At 45.8% G+C, this 24,757-nt stretch overlaps 1 protein-coding gene across 1 annotated transcript in view; it reads left to right on the top strand.

The window, feature by feature from the left end:
* Nucleotides 1-2,107: 2,107 nt before the first annotated feature.
* Nucleotides 2,108-24,757, top strand: part of srcap (Snf2-related CREBBP activator protein) — a 32,242-nt gene continuing 9,592 nt past the window's right edge. Inside the window, exons 1-24 of the mRNA XM_079293783.1 lie at nt 2,108-4,413; nt 5,614-5,883; nt 6,948-7,133; nt 7,242-7,382; nt 7,927-8,125; nt 9,687-9,856; nt 10,291-10,384; nt 10,485-10,574; nt 10,863-11,036; nt 11,139-11,359; nt 12,202-12,379; nt 12,544-12,680; nt 12,875-13,044; nt 16,810-17,139; nt 17,906-18,092; nt 18,186-18,355; nt 19,636-19,787; nt 19,878-20,093; nt 20,265-20,429; nt 20,701-20,835; nt 21,563-21,892; nt 23,408-23,586; nt 23,705-24,018; nt 24,173-24,375. Of these exons, the coding sequence (XP_079149909.1) occupies nt 2,422-4,413; nt 5,614-5,883; nt 6,948-7,133; nt 7,242-7,382; nt 7,927-8,125; nt 9,687-9,856; nt 10,291-10,384; nt 10,485-10,574; nt 10,863-11,036; nt 11,139-11,359; nt 12,202-12,379; nt 12,544-12,680; nt 12,875-13,044; nt 16,810-17,139; nt 17,906-18,092; nt 18,186-18,355; nt 19,636-19,787; nt 19,878-20,093; nt 20,265-20,429; nt 20,701-20,835; nt 21,563-21,892; nt 23,408-23,586; nt 23,705-24,018; nt 24,173-24,375 (6,403 nt within the window). The 5' untranslated portion in view covers nt 2,108-2,421. The remainder of the gene's footprint in view (nt 4,414-5,613; nt 5,884-6,947; nt 7,134-7,241; nt 7,383-7,926; nt 8,126-9,686; nt 9,857-10,290; nt 10,385-10,484; nt 10,575-10,862; nt 11,037-11,138; nt 11,360-12,201; nt 12,380-12,543; nt 12,681-12,874; nt 13,045-16,809; nt 17,140-17,905; nt 18,093-18,185; nt 18,356-19,635; nt 19,788-19,877; nt 20,094-20,264; nt 20,430-20,700; nt 20,836-21,562; nt 21,893-23,407; nt 23,587-23,704; nt 24,019-24,172; nt 24,376-24,757) is intronic.

Genomic DNA, 24,757 nt, shown 5'->3' with positions numbered 1-24,757 from the left:
TGATTGTCCCCCCCCCCCCCTCCTCTCTGTATGGCATTGCATGCAGAAGCGGGTTTTTAATGCGACTTTTCAGGTGTTTTCTGTGGTCTCACGGCGAAGTAACTTTAATCAAATGTGTCGGCATAAACGGGCGTCTTTGGAACGTTACAGAACCGCGCGTGGGGCTGATGGTACGCCTGCGCATCAAATGAACGCACCCTTAGTAACTCTTCTACCTTTGCTAGTTAGCAGCAGGCTTTCCTCTTCTTCAGTGCCACCCAAGCAGTGTGTTGTTGTGTGGCAAGCTAACGTTAGCCAGCTAACCACATTATAGCCCAAACCAGCGTGCGTTAACGTTTAACCGCTTTAAATATGTCCCAGCTACCCCAGCTTTGTGGTATTTATTGTTCAACCTTACCACTCTCGCGACGAGGAATGGAAAGTCGATTTCCATCTTCTCGTCTCGTGCACGGTCCAATGCACAATGTAACCACAGAATAAAGATGCAATTTATCAAAGGTAGATAATCATCTACAAGTCCACGCAGACACAATTAATTACATATCACGAGAGCATACAAATGAATGACTGGAAGGCCCGCGCGCTTGATCACACCGGCTTTTAGCTTGTGAGCGCGTGCTGCAGGATTCCTAACATCTTCCTGTGGGCGACTGCAGCAAAATGCAAACTTGCAGCGAGCTATCGGAGCTGCTCCTCTTAGTGCTGCTTCACTGAGTGTGTTTTTGTTACTGCTGCAAGATGCCCATTAAAACACCAAATATACCAACTGTAGTCATAGCAGCTGGCTAGCTGAAGCTATCCGAGTGCTGCTGCTCTCGTGACCTGGCGTCGTCCCCACACAGTGTGATATTTGTGTTTACAAAATGCTTGTCTAACATAATTAAATCTAGCATTAGCCCCCTTTTTTAAATTGTAAAACGCACATAGCTGTGTAGTGTGGCAAGCACAATGGCTCGCTTCATTAGTTTTTAATTGTGAAGGGGAGAGATGTGCATGTTTGAGTTTCATAATAAAGTTATTTGTTTCTGCTTCCACAGAATATGTGGAAGGGACCCTAATTTCAGCATCCTGGAAGTAGAAAGCACAGAAGATCTGTGTCTCACACCACAGACAGGTGAGAAGTTGTTGCTTTACGCACACACAAGCACACACTCGATCTCTGCTTGCCTGCAGACTTTTATGTTTGTAACATAACATAACATTTCCTTTTTAAGATGGCGAGAATATAATTCGCGATACTTTAATAAAAGGAATAAAAACAGCAACTGCCCACTTTATCAACAGAAGACATATTTTTTATTTGTGCCAAGTTATGTCCCTTTTCTTTCTTTCTTTTTATTCATTTACTTTGTCCAGACACTATTTTAACAGCCTGTACCCAACCCCCCCCCCCCCCCCCCCCCCCCCACACACACACACACACACACACACACACACACAGGTGCAGTGTGTAGCCGGGGCAGCACAGAGGAAGGACGTTCTGTGGAGGAGGCGGTGCGGCAGCGTGCCCCTCCGGCTGTGCTGGATGTGCTGGGTGGAGACCCCCAGGCTGCACAGAATGTGGCTGGGGAGTCGCCTCGGCGTGCCCCGCAGCCGGTCGCAGCTGCCTCCCGCCCGGTCCCTCCGTTCACCAATCTGTCCACTGTGCCACCGCCGGAGAGCAACGACTCAGCGTTCCTCGGTATTGAGAGTGCCCCTCAGACTGAGACTCTCCCGATCAGCAGCGACTCCACGGACGGCGTCTCAGAAGAAGTCCACGCTGAGGATCGCGTCGTCGGAGTTTCGGGATCCTTGCCGGCGCCCTTCATCGAGGACTGCAGTTCCTCCGCTGGGATGCAAAGAGCTCCAGCTCCCCTTTGTCCCCCTCTCGCCCCAGATACACAGATTGACAGTACAGTGCAAGAGTTGCAATACGGGTCACAAACTAATAAAGAGAAAAGCCCCTCAAATAGTCAGACAAACCAGATTCAGCCACCTAGAGAGGGAGCTGGACTTGTGGTTGTTACGGGGACTAAGGAGAAACAGTCCGTCACGTTGGAATATAAACCAGAGACTGGAACAATCGTGGAACTTGTTGGAAAAGAGCACACAGGTGGAAATATTCTCCTTAAACCCAAATCTCAAATCCGTTTCACAGCCTCATCTCCTTCTGTCCCACAATCAAGTGTTGGTTTCAGAGTCCAAGACGCCGCAGAACACGGGGCTCTGGAGCCGTCAGACAGGGGCCCCTCCGCCGTGCCTCTGCCGGACGCTGCAGTGCATGCTGGGGGTCACCAGGACTCAAAATCACCTCCGCTCCCTTTACCCTCATCGGGCACCAGTGAGATTAAACAAACTGACCTGTCAAAACCTAAAATTATCAAAGAGATCTCAACTGATGCCGGAGAGTTACAAAAAGCAAACTCCTTGGAATCAGTTGAGATGTTTGAGCGCGTTGACACTTCTCTCAAAGAAAGACAACCTCCCTCAGCTGAAATACTTGAGACCAGAAAAGCAAGAGAACCACTTCCTGGATTATTCGCTTCTCCTGAGAAAGGATGCTCGGTGTCCAGCAGAGGAGACTGCGACATCCAGAGGAGCCGCGATCAACTCGAAGGAGAGCAGTTGGAGAGTAGCGTGAGAGAAGAACAAACTGACGCCTCCTCGTCCGACTTCACAGTGCTGCCAGAGGGCTCCTCCACACGGGAGAGTTCCTCAAGAACATCTGCTTTACCGCTCCTGTTGGTCATCGAAGCGGAAACATCTCTTCCATCCGACCAAGTCACGGAGACGCCGCCACCGACTGCCGAGGTTGTGCATTCAGCCGAAGCTCAAGAAATCGTTGTTGTCAGAGAGGATGCTCACATCAGCGGGGACTGGACCAACATGCACCTGAATCAGAGTTACCTCCTGCAGCGGGAAGACGGCAGCGTCTGTGAAGCCGCCATTGTTCCATTGAGTTCCGAGCTCTCCGCCGGGGAACCTAAGATGTACGAGGAAAGTGTTCAGGCGGCCATAGAGTTGGACTCGCAGCGGGTTGAGGTGTACCAGTTTTGCACCCTGGTGGAGGAGGTTGCAGAGGAGACGGTGTGCGCCAGTAGCAGCACACAGATGCCTCACTCTCCAGGATACGAGGTGAACTTATTCAACGCGCTGCTCGAACACTCGGAATACACCGTCAAAGAGGACCTCGAACCATCTATTCACACAATTAACGAAGGTGGCACCGTCATTATTTCCCAGCAACCCTTGCCTGTATCGAACGATGCAAGCAGTAATTCCCATAATTTTTCCGTACAAACCACGAGAGCAGCTGCTGTCGGGCAGCATTTGGTATTAGAAGCTGAGCGAGCTGTCGAAGTGGCTAACTCAACGGTTTGTTTCCTTGGAGTAGCCGCTGTCTCATCCGACTCATTCACTTTGGAACAAACGGTGACGCCACAGGTCAGTGCGGCCCTGTCGGACCAAACACAGGTGAGTGATTCTCCTGTAGTTCAAACGATTCCCCCAAAACAGGAAGCGGCAGCGACAGCTGGAGCGCTATCTTTCACATCCCCGGTGGTTACCGGCGAGGACGCGAGGACGAGCTCATCTGCTCAGCCTGCTCTCAGTCAGACTGTTGTAAGTGCCACAAAGCGTCAGGCCTCTGGTTCGTTACGCGAAGGGACCAAAGTGGCCCCTGCTTTGACAGAGACGCCATCGCAGATTATCCAGAACGTTGCTGTGCCCAAGAAAACCAAACCAGAGGCTCTCTGCACCACCTACCCCTCTGGTGTTATAAATCCAAAGCTGCTCCTTTTCAAACCGGGAGTGACTCCCGTCCTGAAACACCCTCCCTCCCTTTTGGCGAAGGTGTCCAAGCGACAGAATGCTGCCGGCGAGCTGGCCAATGCCCACAGCTCTTGGTCTGGCACCGTGTCTGAGGAGTGCCTTCCCCAAACTGTCTCGGACTCTTTATGTGCGTCTGTGGCTCTCGGCGGCCAGAAGGATCAGACGCAGCGCTCCGTCAATAAAGCTTCTCCGCCTGTCGAGGTGCAGCAGCCAGTCATGAGCGGTGACTCGCTTCATCTGGACCAGACCGCATCCGTCTCCCCCACAGCGTCAACGAGCAGATCTGACAACGAGGCCTTAACTGTTACTAAAACTTCAAGCGAAGTAGATGTCGTCGTCCCTCCAGGTGCTACTACACCCAACGCCCTTTACGTGCTCCCGGCATCAGTGGAGAGGGAAGGCGCGGCCACGGTGTCCACCGGGATCAGCGACTCCCTCTACGAGGAGGAAGAGAGCGAGGACATGGAGCAGGACGAGGCGATGGGAGAAGCCGAGGCGCAGGAGGCCACTTCAGGACAGATCAGCAGTCCAGAGGAAGGCAGCGACGAGGAACTGGATGCCGACAAAACAGAAGGCGAGATGACCCCCGGCTCTCCAGACAAGGTATTTTAATGAGGGTTTATAAAATAGGTTGTGTTTAAGATTCATAAAGTTGCAGAGTAGCGTAAAAATCAGTTTCTTGTCATCTGTTACGTCTAATCTGAATGATGTTCTCAGAGTTTATCAGCTCACACTGTGCATCCTGAGGGAAATTTAGTGAAAGGTGCTCAATTTTCAGTGCAATTGCAGTATTTAAGATTCATACACATTGCCATTATGCATGAGAAAACTGATCTAAAAGGAAAAATACACACACAGATACAAGCAAATGCACAAGGTTCATTATAAACGTAATGATACGTCGACTTAAAGGCTCAATGAGTTGATGAATGAAAAGTTGGCCCCGACTCAACGAGGGTTACGGTGCTCGCCGGCGGGTGAAAGCCAACTCCAGGTTCACTCGTTAGAGAATGAGCTTTATCTGCGTTTCTTTGGCTCGTGTCTTCCTCTTGGAATGTGTGCTGACGATCTTTATAGAGGTTGACGCCCAGAAACGTTCCGAACACAGAAAAATAAGAAGAAAATAGGCCGAATCTCTGCAGATACAGACACTGACAAACACTTCTAGTGGTCAGTGGTTTTAGTTCCACTCATTCTGCCTTTTAGATACAGTGCATCAAAGATTTATGTAATACTTCTGTGAGCTGTAAATCAGCCCTCTACATGAAAAAGAGATGAATCTGTTATTACACCATCGTGTTGTTCATATCGGGTGTGCTGGCATGTCTTCACCGTCTAAACGCGGTGTTCCACACACCCTGCTGCATGAACTCCATGTTGATGTCACCCATGTGAACAGTGTTTGCATTGTTTTAGTGATTTGATTTCTGTGAAGTTGGCCGCATGCTAAGCCATGTGTGTTTTCCAGCATGGACAGAGCAGGACAGACAGACAGACACTGTTCCTCAAGGTGAGTGGTGGCTTGTCAGACACCCACAGAGGTTCACGAGCACGCTGTCACTGCTAATGACGGGGAGCATTTTGACTTTAAAAAAAGCTATTTGACTTTAATCCTGTATGAGACGAAAGATGACAGAAACATCACTGCTGGCTTGTTGATAGTTCTGTAGCATGTCTGCATTAGCTTCCTGTAACCCTCTAACCTTTTTCATGCATGTGGCTTTTATCTCAGTGAATCTTGCTGCCGTCACCTCGCTAAAGTGTGAAGTAATTTCCTCCTCACCTTCCTCCCTCGGCCCTCAGGTACGCCAGTGGATAGCGGACAGGGTCACGGCAGATTCATCTCCCGCCTCGCCCTCCACTTCCTCTTCGTACCCTGGCCCCTCGTCCTCCAGCGACTGGTCCAGCCAACGGCGGGACAAGTCCTCTCCTCTCCGGGGGCCTCATGGGAAGTTTGTCTCTCCTACCTCTGTCGGCGGCTACAGTTCCCCCTCCTCTTCCCCGCCGGAGCAGGTCACTCCTCAGCGACCCCGTGGAGAGCGCCACACAGACATGGCAGAGCAGGCTAAACATGTGAGTGAGCCATAAGATACAGCGTTTAAACAATGCATTGCATTGCCTTTGCTGAAGCGAGGCAGCAGTGAATAAGAAAACTATTTTAACATTCCACAGGTGGTTTGAGGTGTCACAAAGTGATACCAGTGTGACACAAGTCATCTTTCAGCCTCTCGCTTCACTTTCTCACACAACTGAGAATAATTGTGCTTTCAAAAATGAATTTTCCTGCTGCCTCAAACAGGCTCCTCTTTGAGAGGAGAACATCCTGGTTTGTAAAGGATTGAAACCTCCTGGAGCAGGAACAGTTGATGAGACGCTTGGACCTTTACTAGACTACCCTCTGATTCTTAGTTGATACGCCAGGTGTATATGATCAGGATGCAACTTTGGACCAACTTTGTTATCGACTTTTGAATCAGTTAATCATTATTTAATGTCTACTTTGACTATGAGAGTCAAGGAAGGATGACGGAAGGACCCTCAAAGCACTATCTGCAACTTTGAAGGTTCTTTGTAATTCCTGATTTAACCCCTGAAAACCTTTTTGACTTTGATGTTTTTACTCTGCCTCTGTCCAGCTGGATTATACTGGATTGCTGAGTAGAAATCAACAAATGCGTTCTGGAGTAAAGAGTGTCGTGCTCTGCTGTGTTGTTATCAACCGTCTCTCCAGAAACAGTTTCTCAGCTGCAACATTAATACCAAGGAAAGCCGTTGTTATCCAAAACGCTGTGCAGGTCTTTTGAAATGAAGCAGACGATGGACTGAGTGTTGAAGTGTGAGACGATCAGTCGGCTTGTTCGCGCTAGAGTTCAGAGCTCCGCGAACGTTATTCTCTGGGTGATGCGGTACAAAGTATTAACAAAATACTCGTCCTTTCAAAGTAAATTATTAAGTTATTCAATCCAAAATGCCCCCAAACACTTTCCCTTTTCTGAAGACAAACGAAGAGATAACTAGCCTGTGCTGTTTCTTCTTTTCACCCTCCTCTTCCATCTCACACTTACAGGAGCACTGTTGTAGCACATTAATGCGTTGGCAGGATTCACTGAGTGGTTTTGGCCGCTGTGTGTCTGTAGGAAGCGGACATCGAGCATCGGACCCAGTCGCTGAAGCGAGAGGGCTTCTGGTCCACGAAGCGTCTCACCCGCCTGACGGAGCCGCCGCGACCCAAAGTGCACTGGGACTACCTGTGTGAGGAGATGCAGTGGCTCTCCGGAGACTTCGCTCAAGAGAGGCGGTGGAAGAGAGGGGTGGCTAGAAAGGTGGGTCGAGTTCCTTATCAAAGTGTTTTGTGTACTGGAAATAAATGTGTTTTAGGTGTTGTGTATTTCTGATTATGCATGTTTGACGTGTCCTGTTGTTTTTATTAGGTGGTACGAATGGTGATGAGACACCACGAGGAGCTGAGGCAGAAGGAAGAAAAGGCCAAAAGAGACGAGCACTCTAAGATCAGGAGGGTCGCCTCTTCTATCGCAAAGGAGGTCCGGGCTTTCTGGAGCAGCGTGGAGAAGGTACGGATGAGTCACAGAAACAAAATAAAAACAAGCAAACAAAACATTCTGGTTCGATGCTCAGCTGTGGAATTTGAGAGGATCACGGCCTGTTTGATTTCGTTTTTCCCACAGAAATGAAAAGCACTTTATTTTTCAGACTGTAGAATAAACACGTGTACCAACTGAACAAGTGGAATTATCCTGTTACGTATGGTTAAGTATTTGGCATTTACACCCTGTGTTAAAACCAGTGGTGTAACAGTGAACATAATGTCATGTTTTTTGGGTCCTAGTTCGGTATGTTTTCGTTGACATTTAGGGAAATCGTTGATTGGCGAAAACTCTTTGTTAAGGCACTCAAATACTGTCATATTGTCAATAATAAATACTTAAGACCTGTTGATAATTCCTGAACTATATGCTTTAAATCGGTATTTGGCTACAGTGAGAGTGTGATCCTCAAAACTGTCCGGGTGAAACTCTCGCTCCAGAGTTTCTGTTCCGTGTGTGCATGCAGTCGACATGAACAGCCGTGTTGACGTCTTATCTTCTCTGAATGAAGGTGGTGCAGTACAAGCAGCAGTCCAGGCTGGAGGAGAAGAGGAAGAAGGCTCTGGACCTTCAGCTGGACTTCATTGTCGGCCAGACGGAGAAATACTCGGACCTCCTCAGCAAGTCGCTGGCACCCAGCAGGCCTGCTGAACCGGAACCGGTTCCTCAGACTCCCAAAACATCTGGGCCACCTGCCACTGATGAGGATGGTGAGGAGCTGTTTGTATCTCTGTCAGGCCTCCCATTGTTGCTGTGACTCACAATTTTTGAAAAACAAATTTTACTGACTGTTTTATGCCGTCACTGACTGACTGACGCCTCTCTCCTCTGAACCGGTAGCAGGTTATGAGTCTGTTTCAGACCACATTCTGGTCTTTATCGTGACTCAAAAACGGACATCCAAAGAAAGTTGCCGTCTCATTTTGAGCATTAATTTCACACCTGATATGTTATGATTCACTGAAGTTACACAATACGAGATTAATTATTCCCTGTATTTGTTATATGAGACAGAACGCCAACTCTCCATTGACTTTGTATCATGTGGAGGTGACTCCTTGTCACTTCCATCCGCTTACAATCAACAACAAAATCCCTAAAAGCTGCTGAGTGGTCGGTTGCACTTCCAACAGTATGAAGAACCCAGAGCTCAGTGTTTATGAGCAGCTGAACCAATAAACAGGAGCCTTAAAGAAGACAAAAGCTAAAAACTGGATCCTGACACTAAAATGTTACCGTATGCAACTTGTGTTGTAGTGGAATGTCGATACATCAGAAAGCTGCAGTATTACCGGTATGTTTGCAAGTGCTTTAGCTAACTACAGCTAGTTCGCTAACTTGTCCCATCAGCTGCAGCTCTGGTAGACACAGGGTGCCAGAATATTCCCGTTTTCAGCAGCTACGGGCGATTTCGTTGAGCTCCTTTTGTTCCAAACTGTGGCGCCGGTTGTTTCCCCTCCAGTGATCGTAGTTTTCAGAGACACGCTTCTCTCCGTCTGTGTTTAGTGAGATTCAACTCTTCTTTGTTTGTGTGGGGAGAGGAAGACACACCTTGTGGAGATCTACACCTCTCTAGGTATTCACTAAACGCTGCAGCTCATAAACGGAGCTCACTGTCTCCATGTTGTAGTTCTTACTCTGCCTTCAGAGCTGAATCATTTGTTCAGACGGGGACGTAGTCATAGCTACATGGAGGAACTGTTTCATGAGATAAAAAAATCTGTTTTTCATTCTCAAGGTTATTGAGAAGTGACCATGTTCTCACCTGAGCTCCGCTGCATCTCTTTAGGCAGATGTTGAGTGTTAGTGTTCGTCAGCGCAGTGAATCGTTTCTTGGCACAACGTCTGAGACTCGTCAGACCTGTCAGACTAGTCCGCTGGCCATGTTGTCGATGGCAGTCAACTCCTGAAGCGTGAAGGTGACTTCAGTTTTAGGGTTTTGCTCAGACTTTGCAGTGGTTCATGTCTGAGTCAGTCATCCCGTCTCATGTAAATCTCAATATCTGGCAACGTTTCTGTGCGATCACAGTCTGATTAACCATCAAGAATCTGAAATCTCCCCCAAAAGAAGCTGTTTAAACCAAATTACCTCCACAGGCCGTGATAATTGAAGCATTTCTCGTCTTTGAGAACTGCAGTCGAGCCTCCGGGTGGTGTCTTATGAACCCAATCAATCTCGATACGTTATACAGCTCTCTGTTTCCTCACAGCTATGTTTGATACTCAGGAAGTCATTTCTCAGTACTGAAGAATCCGTGTTCCTTCATGCAGACAGAGACTTTGAGCCTCCCTGTGAGGAGGAGGATGATGAGGAGACCATCGAGGTGGAGGAGCAGCAGGAGGGCAACGACGCCGAGAGCCATCAGAGGGAGATAGAGCTGCTGAAGGAGGAGGGCCTGCTGCCCCTGGACCAGTTACTCAGCACCCTCAAACTGCCTCAGGTACCAACACCGACCTGATGGGACTGGGATCGTTGTCACAAGCTCTTTCTGCAGACATTTACATATAAATACAGGGTTTATTTTCCGGTGCATTGCATACTAATTTGCACATTGAAACACTAACGAATACAAGGCTTCGTCTCGGTCTTAACTTTGATCTGATAAATCACACAGGTGTTACAAATACTCTGTTTCTAAACCACACATTTGCAAGTGAGAACAAAGGTGAAGATTGTCAATGTTCGTTAGGGTTGTGCTGCTATCAAATGTTCCTGATAATCCACTATTAGTGCTAATATTTATCAGAAAACAGACGAGCTGTTACCTCAATAACATTACAGAATAACACCAAATAGATGTAAGGGTTTTGTGCTTTTGGTTCAGACCACAGATGTTTCCATGTGGTTTAATCACTGAATGGTTTGGTTACACAGGAGACGGGCTCAGATGAGGAATGCTCTGATGAAACCGCTTCATCGGTGGAGGAGGCAGAGGAAGACGGTGAATTCACTGCTAATGAAGAGGATGGTAAGAGTGCTCTCAATATAAGAGGCTAAAGTAGTAAAAACATGACCGATTTGTAATTTGTTGACTGAGCTGTAATTAGAGATGTAATGTGTGTTTTCAGCTCAGGATGAGGAGGACACCATCGATGCTCAGGAGAAGGTCGAGGGAAACATGGACCACGCAGAGGAGCTGGACGACTTGGCCAAAGAAGGTGTTTATGCATGAAATACAAAGTGCCATCGCTCATGTTGAGTCAGCCTCTTGTTGTTTATGTTTTTCTCCTGGTTGAAGAGCTCTTTTGATTTCTGATAATGGTTAAGAGGAATTAACTTTAAATCACTTCAAAATCATTTGTATTAATGACTTCCAGGAGAAACATGTTAAATCGACTTTCTATATGTAGAATAAGCATTTCATTCATCTTAAATTGTGCCCTGCTTCAAAACACTAAACAGGAGCAGTAAACATGTCCGCTGACGTACCTCTGCTCCCCTTGTAGGCGACATGAGCGTTGAGGAGTTGCTGGAGAAGTACAAAGGAGCGTACGCCTCAGACTTTGAGGCTCCGTCTGCATCTGGCTCCAAAGACAGCTCTGATTCAGAGGTGTCTGGGGATGAGGAGGAGGAGACTGATGAAGATGAGAGCGACGTGGAAAGCAACAGTTCCTCCTCCGGTACCAACCAGCTCACTTCTGCATGCTTCCGAAAGACTGTTTTTAACACGAGCTTCTTACATTTATTATTAAATGATTTCCTTTTTTTCAAATATTTCTCAGATTCACAAGGAGACAGCGGAGAAGAGGACGACAGTGGGAATGACAAGGAGGAGAGTGAGGAGGCAGATGATGGCTGCGGGGATGAAGGCATGGAGGTCTTGTTGAAGGAGGGAGACACCAGCCCACCTTCCGCCACCTCACGGCCCAAGAAGGAGATCAGCCACATTGCTGCGACTGCAGAGAGCCTGCAGCCTAAAGGTTACACGCTGGCTACGACGAAGGTCAGTCCCCGATATTCAGAGGAATATTTCAATGGTAGATTTTATTTATCTAAATATTCTTAAGAAGCAATGGTTCGCTCACACAAAACGCTGGGCTTTCGGGCGGCGCGATTACATACAAAGTCAATGCAAAGATGCTGAGTTCACCAAAAAATCTAAGTTGAGATTTTCAGTGACGTTGTTGAATCAGAAATTGAGGAAAAAAGACTTTTGTCACCCAGAGCTCTACGATAGTACCTCATATTTGTACAGAGACCAGATAAAACTGTGTGTATATATGAATCTGTAGAAACACTGACAACGCTGCTGTATTTGTGCCTAGTTGCCAACCACCGATCGATCCAAACTCCTTTCAGAAAACAAGCATTTTAAAAGTTGTGTGCTTGTCATCTTTCAGACAGACCTGACAAAGCACGAATTCAGACTTTTTACAAGTCGGGATCATTATATAGTTATTTCGGCATCTTTTTTATCTGTTTATTGCGATTAAATCACAACTACAGTCTGTTTATTTTGGGTCCGTGCTGCTGTAGTAAACCGGATTTATCCAGCAGACTTGTGTCTTGTTGGATACAGTGAGCACAGCCCAGTGAAAATCCTCCAAATGATGTTATGAACACAGACATTTGGTTTCCTGACGTATCTGTGACCTTCACAACATGTACAAAGCTGCAATTGTGTTTATTTCGGCCATGATTGATAGTGGAAAGAAACAGTCTGTTGGTATCCACATGGAAACAACCACTCTGCTTTTGCGTTTCCTGTGAACACATTATACGACTCTTTGTGTCTCCTATGCGGTTCTGAACCATCATTTTCTCATCTTTTCTTCCAAATGAAAGGTCAAGACCCCCATCCCGTTCCTGCTTCATGGCACGCTGCGAGAATACCAGCACATTGGACTCGACTGGCTGGTCACCATGTACGAGAAGAAGCTCAACGGCATTCTGGCTGATGAGATGGGTCTGGGCAAGACCATCCAGACCATCGCTCTGCTGGCTCACCTCGCCTGTGAAAAAAGTAAAATAAAACCTGGTCCTGATGTTTTAGTACTGTTTATACAAACAGCACTTCAATGCTTCATTTTAGTTTATCGAGAGTGCTACTCCTACTTTTACACACTAAACAAACTCAAACGTTCCTTCTTTTCTAGCTGCTTTTATCATTTGACTTATTGTGTTCAGGTAACTGGGGCCCTCACCTCATCATCGTCCCCACCAGTGTGATGTTGAACTGGGAGATGGAGCTGAAACGCTGGTGTCCCGGGTTTAAGATCCTCACTTACTTCGGCAGCCAAAAGGAGCGAAAGCTGAAGAGACAGGTAATGAGCTGATGAGTGTTAATGGTAAATATTTACTTATTTGCTGGTGTTTAATTGTGTTTTTCCTGCTTTGTGTTCTGTAAGTTCCTGATACGTTTTCCTTCACATACATGTATCTGTGACGAGTGTAACAGTTTATTTTAAACACAAATTTGAGCCATATTGACTGTCTATTGTTGTTTTTTTACCCTCAGGGCTGGACGAAGCCTAACGCTTTCCACGTGTGCATCACTTCCTACAAGCTGGTGCTGCAGGATCACCAGGCGTTCCGGCGAAAGTCTTGGCGCTACCTGATCCTAGACGAGGCCCAGAACATCAAGAACTTCAAGTCCCAGCGCTGGCAGAGCCTGCTGAACTTCAACAGGTCGGTAGATCTTCGTCAGTGAAAAGAGATCAGTTAGGTGGCGTAGAGTTGGTTAATAATCGTATAGTTTGAGTTTTGATCCTCGGCTACTTGGCAAGCGTCTGCCACATGCATACAAGTCCAAAAGTCAGTTCCTTGGAAATCAAAAACACTTTCAAGTACAAAATAAACGTCAGACGTCTCTGGGAATTTCCCCACCGGTTGATAAACTTGTGTCAATGTTTCAGATTTCACGGGACGTTTTACAAGGAAGAATATTCACAATATTTGCAACGGGCTTACTTTGATCTTTAGTGTTGGATGACTGACTGACTGTCTTTTTACTTGCGGAGACGTTTTGGCAGCTTCTGGGATGTTGTGGTGCGTTTGGTGGAATCACACATTGTTTGGAGTGACTTCCTCAAGATGCAGATCCCATTAACGTTATCAGGGTCACTATTACAATCTGTTAGAATCCAAAGTATTGGCAAAATTGAACTTTTGCTTTTCAATTTTTACACCAAATCTTCCGCCGTGACCTTAAACTCTTATTGCTCTTGTCTGGGGAATCTGCTACTCTGTGCTGCAACTCCAGACGCTCTTGTACAGATGTCATAAATGCGTTCAGTGTTGAAGCTGGACGAGTTTAACTTTTGTTTTCATGAGTGGCTGGTTGGAATATGATGTAAAATGTTTCGCTGTAACTGATGCAAGAAGGGGGAGGAGGAGTAGAGGACATTTAGGCAACAAAACAGCTTTGATGCAAATGTTCATGTAATTTCTAGATCACTCTTTGTAGTCTGGCAAACATATGTCCTTTTATTCCCAAAAGCAGAGCACCCAGATATTATTATTATTGCTCACTGTGTGACATAATAACCAAATAGACTGATGATCATGACTCCAGTGTTCCTTATGGAAGTCAGGCCTGTAGGCGGATTATCTGAATAGGTGTCATCAGCGTTATGTACCAAGAAGCTTTTTACAAACGAGTAATGCTGATTTAAAAAAACGACACATTATTCTCGTCTCTGTGGCGCTTCAAAGCACTTCGAAGGATTCCTCTCCGTCTCGTTTGTGAGCTGCTGCTTGTCACTAAACGTCAGCGTTCACTCGGCTGCAGAGGACGAGCCATCATTCAGTGTTCATCATTCAAACCACGAACTCAAGAGTATTGTAGTCCTATGAGATGTATGGACTACAAGCATGGAGGCTGAGGGATAAGAACCAGGAAACACAAATTACAAACAATTTAAAAACACGAACAATCCTGTGAAAGTATTATTCAACTATTAATTGACTTGTTTTTATGAATGTACAATGTTAGATCATCTGTAGAGATTTGTTCCACACTGCTGTCATCAGTAGGGGTGTAACGGTTCACAAAACTCACGGTTGGGTTCGGTTCGATACAGTGGAGCCACGGTTCGGTACGTTTCGGTACAGTAGAAAACTATAAATGCCAGAGAAATGTACTTGCTTTTAAAATATATTTATTCATTACAACTAACATCATAAAGTTATTCTTTGACTTTGAACAATGATGGAACTATACCTGAGTGACCCATCTTCTGGGGTGTCTTCTTAGCAACACATAAGCATCAAAAACAAAAACTGCTCCTTCATGTTATGTAGTATTGTTACGTACATCTTGTATTGTTACTTACATCTTGTATTGTTATTTACATCTTGCAAAAGAGATTTTTCATCTCAATGGGACTACCTGGTTAAATAAAGTATATATATATTTTTTTAACAATTCTTTTTTTTTTTTTTTTTTTTTTTTTTTAAATTCAAACGTATTCGGTTCGTCATGCGTACCGAACCGTGAGCCTCGTACCGAACGGTTCAATACGAATACGCGTATCGTTACACCCCTAATCATCAGTGTTTTGATCAGTCACTAGTAGGGGTTCAACGGATCACAAACCGCACGGTTCGGTTCTGATCACGGTTCTTGAGCCACGGTTCGGATCAACAAAGAAAAGGGGAGGAGACAAATATAACTTTGCTTTCCATTTATTAATTCAAGAACACTTAAAGCAAAGAACTTTGGGCTACAGTCTTACATGAAAACAAAAATATTGAAGATGTCCAATTTGAAACAAAATGAAATGAATGAATAAAAATAAAACATTCAAGAATTCTGTTCAGTTTAAGTGCAACATGAGGTATGTTGATATCCTCGTCCTTTGATCAATACTGAAAGAAAGAAACAGCCAGTGAGCTAGCTTCCACTGTTTACACTGAACTGAACTGCTCGGCAACAACTTGGGTCTGTGTTTACTTCCTGTCAGGTCATTCAAATACACAATAATGTTGACCATTACCATTATTTTCAAAAAGATGAGAATATCTCCATTGTCTCCAAAGAAGGTTAAACCCAACTAACCTGCTCAGCAGCATACGGACACAGTTAGAGACAAACTGGTGAACATAGTGGATCATTTAGCAGCTAAAGAGACAGATATTTCCCTCTGGAGACCAAAACTAAAGGGAGAGTGAATACAAATAAGAATAAAATCAATCCATGCAGCTTTAATGAGTCTTACCGAACCCCATTTTACTGGGATTTATCCAGTTCTTCTCCCTCATCTATTATCCTAATTCTGTAAATCTAACCATGTATCGAGTGGTCTCACCGACGTCACGATCTCCTTAGTTACGAGGTCTGTCCGCCATGTTGGAGTACATACAGAACCTACATGGCGGCGCGTAAACAAGGAAGTGCGGCGAAAATACCATACTTTGAATCACTGGATAGTGCATCAAAGGTTCGCTACCTGGCCAAATTGAAGGTTATTGGTAATTTGGATCCCTATACGATGAGAGCAGATGGTTTCAGTGCCGATCCTACTTATCTTCCATCGGTAAACTACGCCAACATCTACACGTATCTCGTGAACACCCCCAGTCCTTACACAAAAGACGAGTTGGAGTGCTACAAAGGGCTCGACGCTTATAATCAGTTTGTCAGTGGATGGGTCCGAGACGTCAAAGCAACGGTCGTCGAGAATTCTCATCTCGTCATTGGAAGAGTAAATATATACAGATCTGGTCAGATATTTAGCAATATTCAATGTTTACTCAGTGCAAACAGACACGTGTGTTTGTTTACATTGTACATGCACGTCATTGTGTGCGTGTGTGTAGGAATTCACTTTCAACTAACTCCTAACTTCATCCCCCCCCACACATATATATATATATATATATATATATATATACATACATATATATATGATCCAACGTTAAACTCATATCAAGCAATGCTGAGGCTGCATCCATGTGTTTCGCCTGTTGTACACGCTCGACACGTCTCTGGTACCGACTGCTGTCACGGGCCGATGAAGCTTCGGTAACCTTCTCATGTCCAAGTTTAATTTATATTTCCTTTATTAAATACTGTTCACAAACTAATTAGTAAATAAAATCACTGACCACTTATAAAGTGATCCGCACATACTCTAGTGTACGCCAAATTCCATTCCTTTATATCTCGAGAGATGCGTGACAGCCATTTCTGGCGACGTCGCTTGGATAGCTCCTTCGTGTCATTTCCTTGATGTGTAATGACCGCTGGCAAACGAAAGAATGATTTCTTGTCTCTATCAGCTCTGCTGCCACAACCAAAGACAGCACAAAAGTTCACCACCGATAGGTTATGCGACTCAGCCGTGCATGCCAGTGGCTTTGTGTGTACTCCAACATGGCCGACAGCTAAACTGTGACGTCACACGAGACCACTCCATTGTAAATGTCTACGTTGTCTTCTCCCTCTTTCAGCCACCGGCGACTGCTGCTGACAGGAACCCCTCTGCAGAACAGCCTGATGGAGCTGTGGTCTCTGATGCACTTCCTCATGCCCCACGTCTTCCAGTCCCACCGCGAATTCAAGGAGTGGTTCTCCAACCCGCTGACGGGCATGATCGAGGGCAGCCAGGAGTACAACGAGGGCCTGGTGAAGAGGCTCCACAAGGTGCTGAGGCCCTTCCTGCTCCGGAGGATCAAGATCGACGTGGAGAAGCAGATGCCCAAGAAATACGAGCATGTGGTGCGCTGCCGGCTCTCCAAGAGACAGAGATTCCTCTACGACGACTTCATGGCACAGGCCTCGTAAGTGGAAAGGATAATTCAGAGATGATCACACAAAATAGATTATGAAGCAAACCTGATATGTCTTCTTGGAAAACGTGTAAAAATGGTATTTGCATTTAATGGTTTTTCGTTCTCAGATTCTCTTGTCTTGTTTATTAGGTATACTGAGCTAACACTGCAATACATCAACCAACATGAAGCTTAAAAAGTTCAGTTTCTGTTGAGACTCTTGAGAGAGGTGTTTATTCCACTCTATGATCATTATGGAGGCTGTAGTTTTCATTTCTATCGCTGTTCTGAATAGTTGGAAGCTCCAAAGCTACATTCAAGTCGTTGACATTCAAATTCTAAATCATCATTTGAATGCTGGGCATTATTTTACTTTTTTTGCATGTCTATTCATTGTGTTAAAACCTGATATTTCTGCACAGTTGCAGGTAAAGATTAGGCAAAACTAATACTATTGGTGTTGTACAATTTGTGGAGCGTAGGATCGTTTCCTGATCCAAATGTTCCCAAAACTCCAGAGCGCTGTAAAGTTCGAATGTATCCAAAAGAAAATAGATGTAATCGTGTCTAAAATTCACATGTGTTTATCTAACGTAATATTCTGCTTCAATAATTTATAATTTGCATGAATTTGGAGCTAGAATAATTTACACATGTACTTTTTGTGTAAACTTGAAAACAATCGTTTCACCCTCATCTTAATCATTCCCGAAGATGACTTGTGTTTCTCATATTGTTTGTATTAATAGTTTTGTCTCTGCGTTCTGATTCAAAGGACCCGGGAAACGCTGGCCAGCGGTCACTTCATGTCTGTGATCAACATCCTGATGCAGCTCCGCAAAGTGTGCAACCACCCGAACCTGTTCGACCCCCGACCCATCCAGTCCCCCTTCATCACCAAGCCCATCGTGTTCCACACAGCCTCCCTGGTGCAGGACGCCCTGGAGGTCTCTCCTCTGAAGGTGAGCAGCAAAGGAAAAAGACATTTGTCTTGCATCGAGCGATACTGATGACGTGATGTTCTATTATAATACTTTGTGTTTTTGCGTCCTCAGCGCTGCGATCTTTCCATGTTTGACCTCGTTGGTCTGGAGAGCCGTGTGTCTCGGTACGAGGCAGACGTATTCCTGCCGCGTCACAAGGTCAGCCGCCAGCTGATCCAGGAGGTCCTGGAGTCCCCTGAACCCCCTCCGAGACCCAGACCAGTCCGCATGAAGGTCAACAGGTACGCAGCACACCTAATGTAAAGACTTTTTAAAAACACAAAGTTGTGAAGGCAAACCTTTTTTTAGAAAAACATACTCATCCTCTGCAAAGTAAAGTATCAAAACATAATTTCGATCTCGATACTGAACAATGTTCTTCTGCATTTTCAGATGCAAACCTCAAAATTAAAAGAGCCGTATTAGCACTTTGGATAAAATCTGAAGCAGGAGTCATAAGTGTAGGATGTGTATTAACCTTGTGTTGTCCTCCCGACTGCCATACACTTGTTGTCCTCTGGGGTCAAAAATGACCCCGCCTGGTTTGACTGTTTTTAAAGCATATAGTATACATTGTCAATCAATTCTGTTTTACACCTTTAGTCATACTTCAGTCCAACACATTACCACAAATGTTTCCCTTCATTTTGGAATTTAGGGCTAATAGACCTTTGTTTACATAAAAGTAGACCCTGTTTTTGAGTGAAAATACAATGAAACAATGAATTATTTTGACTTTATATTGTTTTTTAGTATTTGACTGATCACAGAGAGGTACATATCAAAGTTTAGTGAGGATGCTGTTCTTGAATCATTTGAATTTTTCTAATGGCAGCACATAATAACACCTGTTGTCCTCGGGGTCAAAAATGACCCCGTCTGGTTTGACTGTTTATAAAGCGTACAGTATAAATTATCACCCACCTCTGTGTTTCAACTCCTGAGTCAACTTTATTCCAAGTCATTACCTGACATATAAAACATGTCAACATTCATTTCTGCAACATTTAAGCCTCCTGTTACCTTCAAATTTACTAACACTTGTTATCCTGGGGTAATTTTTGACCCCAGCAATTTGAACCTGCAGAACATTATTAGAATTAAAATTGCTACCAAAGTTTATGTGTCAGGTACTTAGTTTTTTGTTGACTACCTAAATAGCCCTTTAAATAAAACAACCCCCCCCCCCCCGACACCCAAACCCGTACACATCCAGAATCCCTGTTACGGGACTATGGAGAAATATGCAGATCACCATCAAATCTCACTGATTGACCTAAAATTGGAAAGAGATATTTTTTGGGTGTTTTTAATGGCTTTAAATATCACTTTACATATCAACATGTTGAGTTTGTGTTTACCCAGTTGTCCCCATTAAATTAGTAAAAGTCATTCAATATTAAACCAAAAATATGATGTCTCATTTATTTAGAGACCTTAAACGTCCCCTGGGGTCAAAAATGACCCCAGGACAACACAAGGGTTAAGACTGAAATGTATGAACACACTGTCTGTGTTTTAGGATGTTCCAGCCGCCTCCGAAGTGTGATAGTCGACCGGTCCTCCTGATGAACAAACCGACCTGCTCAGTACCTCCAGCAGCACAGACCCCCAAACCTCCTCCAGTCACCGAGGTCTCCTCAGCTCCTCAACCTGCTCCTGTCGTCCAGCAAGGCAAGTGAAGAGGGACGAATGAGCTAGAACATGATTTCAATGGGACAATGTATTTCTATCTTCTATCTTTTCCCTCCTTTTTTCCTTTAGTGGTGTGTACAGTGGCAACTGCCGCCCCTCCTCGCCCCTCCATGCATCCTACCGCTCAACTTGCAGTGCGCTCTGGCGCTCCAAAGCCCGTGCTGACCGTACGGCATCCCACTGCCTCCTGCGTCGCCGGCATCTCTGCTCACCCGAGCCCAAACCCCGGCAGCGTGCTGCCCCAGAGGGTTCTGCTCAGTCCGGATATGCAAGCGAGGTTGCCTTGTGAGTACTTTTGTGTCTTTAGAGAAGCACCCACCTTTTTTACACACTGGTTCTTCAGCTCAACTGAACTGTGTGCTCAATGTCTCAAAGACTCTCGTATCAGTAACTTGTAGTAAACTGTAATGTAATATTGTTTCTGATCCACATCTTCTTTCTGTTTTGCTTCCTAAGCTGGCGAGGTAGTGAGCATAGCCCAGCTGGCCTCTCTGGCGGGTCGACCTGTGTCGTCGTGTCAGGGCAGTAAACCCGTCACCTTCCAGCTTCAGGGCAACAAGCTGACTCTGTCTGGAGCACAGATCCACCAAGTCCCAGCAGCTTCTCCACGCCCAGTTCAAGGTTGGTGTGAGACGGCTTTGTGTGTTTTCACAGGGTGTGTGAATAAACTACGGTAGAGGGTTGTTTGGTCTGTTAAGAGGGTTTGCACAAGGTGCTTAAATCACTTGAATTTTGATGGTAAACAATCTGGAATATCTTGAAGATAGTCCCTTTTTTATAACAAAGTGCTTAATGAAGGAATCATTTTAGTTCATTGGGTATCATGGGCTATAATGTGGATGCTGGAGGCTCTGAGGAGAAAACCCGTCTCTCTCTCTCTCTCTCGCTGCAGGTAATGTGATGCACCTGGTGTCCAGCGGGGTGCAGCACCACCTCATCAGCCAGCCTGCCCAGGTGGCCATCACGAGCAACACCACCTCTACTGCTCCACCTGCCAATCGACTGCCTCACAATACCTCAGTGCAAGGTTTTTAACCAGTCTTTCTCCTGTTCATGTTCTGCCTCTTAGCAGACACAATTATCAAGCAAAGTTGTTTTGTTATCTTAAAAGTTACTGCGAGGAACTTTAAGTGGTTGTGAACCAGTCTCAGTTTAGTCCTGACCCTCTATCAGACCTCCATCAGTAAAGAGACCATCAGAGAGAAGATGGTCTATTTCTATAGAGTTATTCTTAATGCTCGTCATCGGTGCCACCGTGGACAGACCCAGATCCTCCAGCAGAGACCGGTTCACCGTGGACAGACCCAGATCCTCCAGCAGAGACCGGTTCACCGTGGACAGACCCAGATCCAGAGCTGCCGGCAGCAGCAGCGTCTCCTCCTCCTCCTCCTCCCCCTCCCCCTCCTCCTCCAGGAGCAGAGCTTCTGCTCTCTGGGAGCAAACACCGACACCACGCTGCTGGAGACCCAGGACGTATTGCTGGACCCGCTGGAGGGAAGGGAGGCACGGGAGAACCAGAACCAGGACTGAGAGGGGCAGACTGTCAGACCCTGCTGCAGTAAAATTAGAGGTTTTTTTTTAAAGGGAGTCTGGTGCTCAGAAACACTGCTGCTTTTGTCCAAAGTCAACATAGAGGTTCCTTGTAGTAACTTTAATCATTCACTTCTGCTTAATTGAAAGTAATTTAAATCCTGTCTACAGCTCGATATCCTTTAAAAAGCCTTGTTTCTCACATGTGTTTCGTGTTTCCTCAGTGCCCCCCACCATGGTGAGCTGCCCCGGTGTCGTGAAGATCGTTGTGCGTCAGACAGCAGGCAAGGACGGCGGGCCCGTGCCCACGCTGGCAGTGGCCCCTTCCCCCCGCGTTGCTCCTCTGACATCCCCTTCCCTGCACCCGCACGCCAACACAACCCCTGTCAGAAACACCGCTCCACTGCAGATCGCCCAGCGCACCCCCGGTCCCGCCACTGCCCACTACACCATAGCTCCTCCCGGAAACCCTAGCTCGACCCCCAACCAGCCCCACCCCCCTCGCCCTGTCCTCAAAGTAGTGCAGCCTCCTCCATCGAGCTCAGAGCAGCCAGGTGAGAGAACAAGCTCGGGGCTTTTATTCTCCCTCGGCTGTGTTTCACAACGCCGTGTGCATGCATGACGAGCAGAACTGGGTCACAACGATGTTGCCACTAATCTTTAATGCGCCACTCCAGTTTTGTATTTTTTATCTGCTTAGAGTGCCAGATGTGTCAGGATGAAACATGCAGGAAAGTTGAGGTAGTCACAGGAAAGTATCTTGAAGCCAGTTTAGTATATTTATATTTTCAGACTGCTTTAAGACTAATAGAAATACTTGGTTTTTACATAAAAAGTAACATTACTTCTACTTGTTCCATCAGTGGACTAACCGTAACTAAACGTTACTGTTTGCCTCCTCCAGGAAGCTAATTTCTGATATGTCGTGTAAACAAGGAACCTAGTTTCCATAATTTGGGATATGGCATTAGAGAAAGTACAATTCTCCTGGAGAATAAAGATGTTCATGTATACATGTCACCAGATTTCTTAATGGGCTTTTTACGAGTACGCTAGTGTGTGATGAAAGACTGCAAACGGGCAAAGTAACAGCTGATCTAACAGATAGATTATTACACAGGATGAATTTACAATAACTCCATCAAAGTCCTGCTAAAAGCAGTGGCGGGCCGTCAGGGCCTGCAAGGCCTTCTCTGCTGGCCTAAACAGAATCACAAAGCTATCTATTTTATAATTTCATAATTTTTCTTAAGTACACTACATGTATTATAATTTATAAAAATATTTTTTCATATGTTTTCTCATTGCACAGCTACTGTCTTCCTCAGTTGCTCTGCTTCCAGTGCAGCTTGTTTTAAGTAGAGCTTTTATCCAATCAGATTTCACCTCTGTGTCTCTAGGTAAGAACAGAGGCCCAGGCCTGCAGACGGATGCCTGCATCCATTTGCAGTTTAAATGAACGGGGACGACATTGTTGATTGTCATATTCTTCAACCAATCAGATCTTTAGTTTGACATGTTGGGCGTATTCTTTGACGTATCAGAGCCTGCTCGCCGGCCTATAATGACGTCAGCATTACATGCAGCTCAGTGTCTACCGCGAGGTGCAGAGTATGCTGTGATTGGTCAGTGGGCAAGCACGTGACTATCGTGGAACAGAACTTAACAGCAGAGGCATGTCTGGTCGTGAATCACATCATGTGATGCAGCTCAGCCAATCAAATATGGGCATTCTGACTGAGTAAGATGCACCACACACCATGACACAGGGGGCTGAGACGAGGAAAGACACTGCAGAGCAGTACATACAATGCTCAAGTTGTGAAAGTAAAATCATAAGATGATCTCTTTGGGCCGTGACTTGTCATTAAGGAATGATGGTGGGTCCCACAGTCAGACCAGCTGAGAACCACTGTCCTCCATGAGTGCAGAAAACATTATATTTTCCTGAATATAAGCTTCTGCATTTTCCAAATGCTCTACTACAGGTTAGGCTTTCTCTCAATTAGCTGAATTTAAATCCACAGTTATTTTAAAACGCTCTGCTTTCTTTTCTGTCCTCCCCTCAGCTCCAGTTCCGGTGGCCTCCTCGTCCTCTGTGTCCAAGTCTTCAGCAGCACCACGTGACTGCGGCGGCAGCAGCAGCCAAACACCAGTAACCACAAAGTCGAGGCCCAGTGCAGGCGTTAAAGCCTTCCCTCCACGCAGGAGAGTTCCTCTGCCTCCTCCTCGCTCTCCTTTCCACGTGGTAAGCAAGTTGTGATACAGAACACCACAAATGCATAAAAGAAATACACCCTGTGCCGTTTTAAGCGTCTTGTGTTCCAGCTCTTTACCGCGCTGACATTTTCCCTCTCACTCAACAGAAGTGGCTAGCAGACAGCCACAAGCAGCAGCGCGACAGCCGACTGGACTTCATCATCCGGGTCAACGAGAACCACTGCGCGGCGAAGCCCATGTACGGCCGCGAGGTTTTGGACTTCCTGACCTTCCTCCCCGGCCCCCGGCCCTCGCCGGCCGCCCTGCGACCTCAGAGGGAGTGGAGTCGCTCGGGCCACAGCAGCGCTCTTTACTCGCAGTGGGAAAACAAATCCGACTTCTGGTTTCAGAGTCGCGCCGTGAGAGAGGCCATCCAACGCATTGACGACAGGCTGCAGCTGCTCAATACCATCATAGACCGGTAGATACCTGATCCACGACACTTCTTTCATGGCTAGGATAAACGGTTTAGTTTTGGGATTTGTTTAAAGAGAACTTGCTCATTTTGGGGTTCAGAGCTTTAACTAAGAGGAAAGATTTGTGACTTGACTGTTATTCACTGTGCCCATCTTTAGGTTTACATTTGCAATTCCCCCAGTGGAGGCTCCTCAGATCTCCATGCACTGCTGCCATCCTCCTCCCTCTCTGAGCCACAAGCAGGCAGTCTTCTCCTCCCTGCTGTCGACTCAAGTCACTCCGCGTACTCGCAGTCTCCATCGAATCCAGTGTTACATGAGGACCCAGTTCCCAGACCTGAGGCTCATCCAGTATGATTGTGGTAAGAATGTTCGATACAAAGAGCAGAGAAACTCCAAATACAGAGTATTAAAGCTCGCTGCTGAGAGTTTGTTTGGACTAATCGAAGTGTTCTCTACTGTGATCATGACTTAAAAATGTAATAACTTGTGAAAATGATCCTGGCAAAACCGTTTTTCACCATGTTAATAATGAACTGTTTAACCGTGCGATCAGTGAAACAGTTTAAAGAAATATTAAAAATGAAAAACTGAGCAAAACTCAAGAGGATCACTAAAGGAGAACAGCACTGGTCCACCTTAAAGTTCAGCCCACCTTAATCTGTAGTTGTTGTTCATCACGTTATTTATTATACAAACTAACAAAGTTAAGTCATTTTTTGATTTAGGGAGGTGAAGTTTTTC

The sequence above is a fragment of the Melanostigma gelatinosum genome (genome assembly GCF_949748355.1).
Source record: "Melanostigma gelatinosum genome assembly, chromosome: 21".
NCBI lineage: Eukaryota > Metazoa > Chordata > Actinopteri > Perciformes > Zoarcidae > Melanostigma > Melanostigma gelatinosum.
This window is presented reverse-complemented; position numbering and strand designations above follow the sequence as displayed.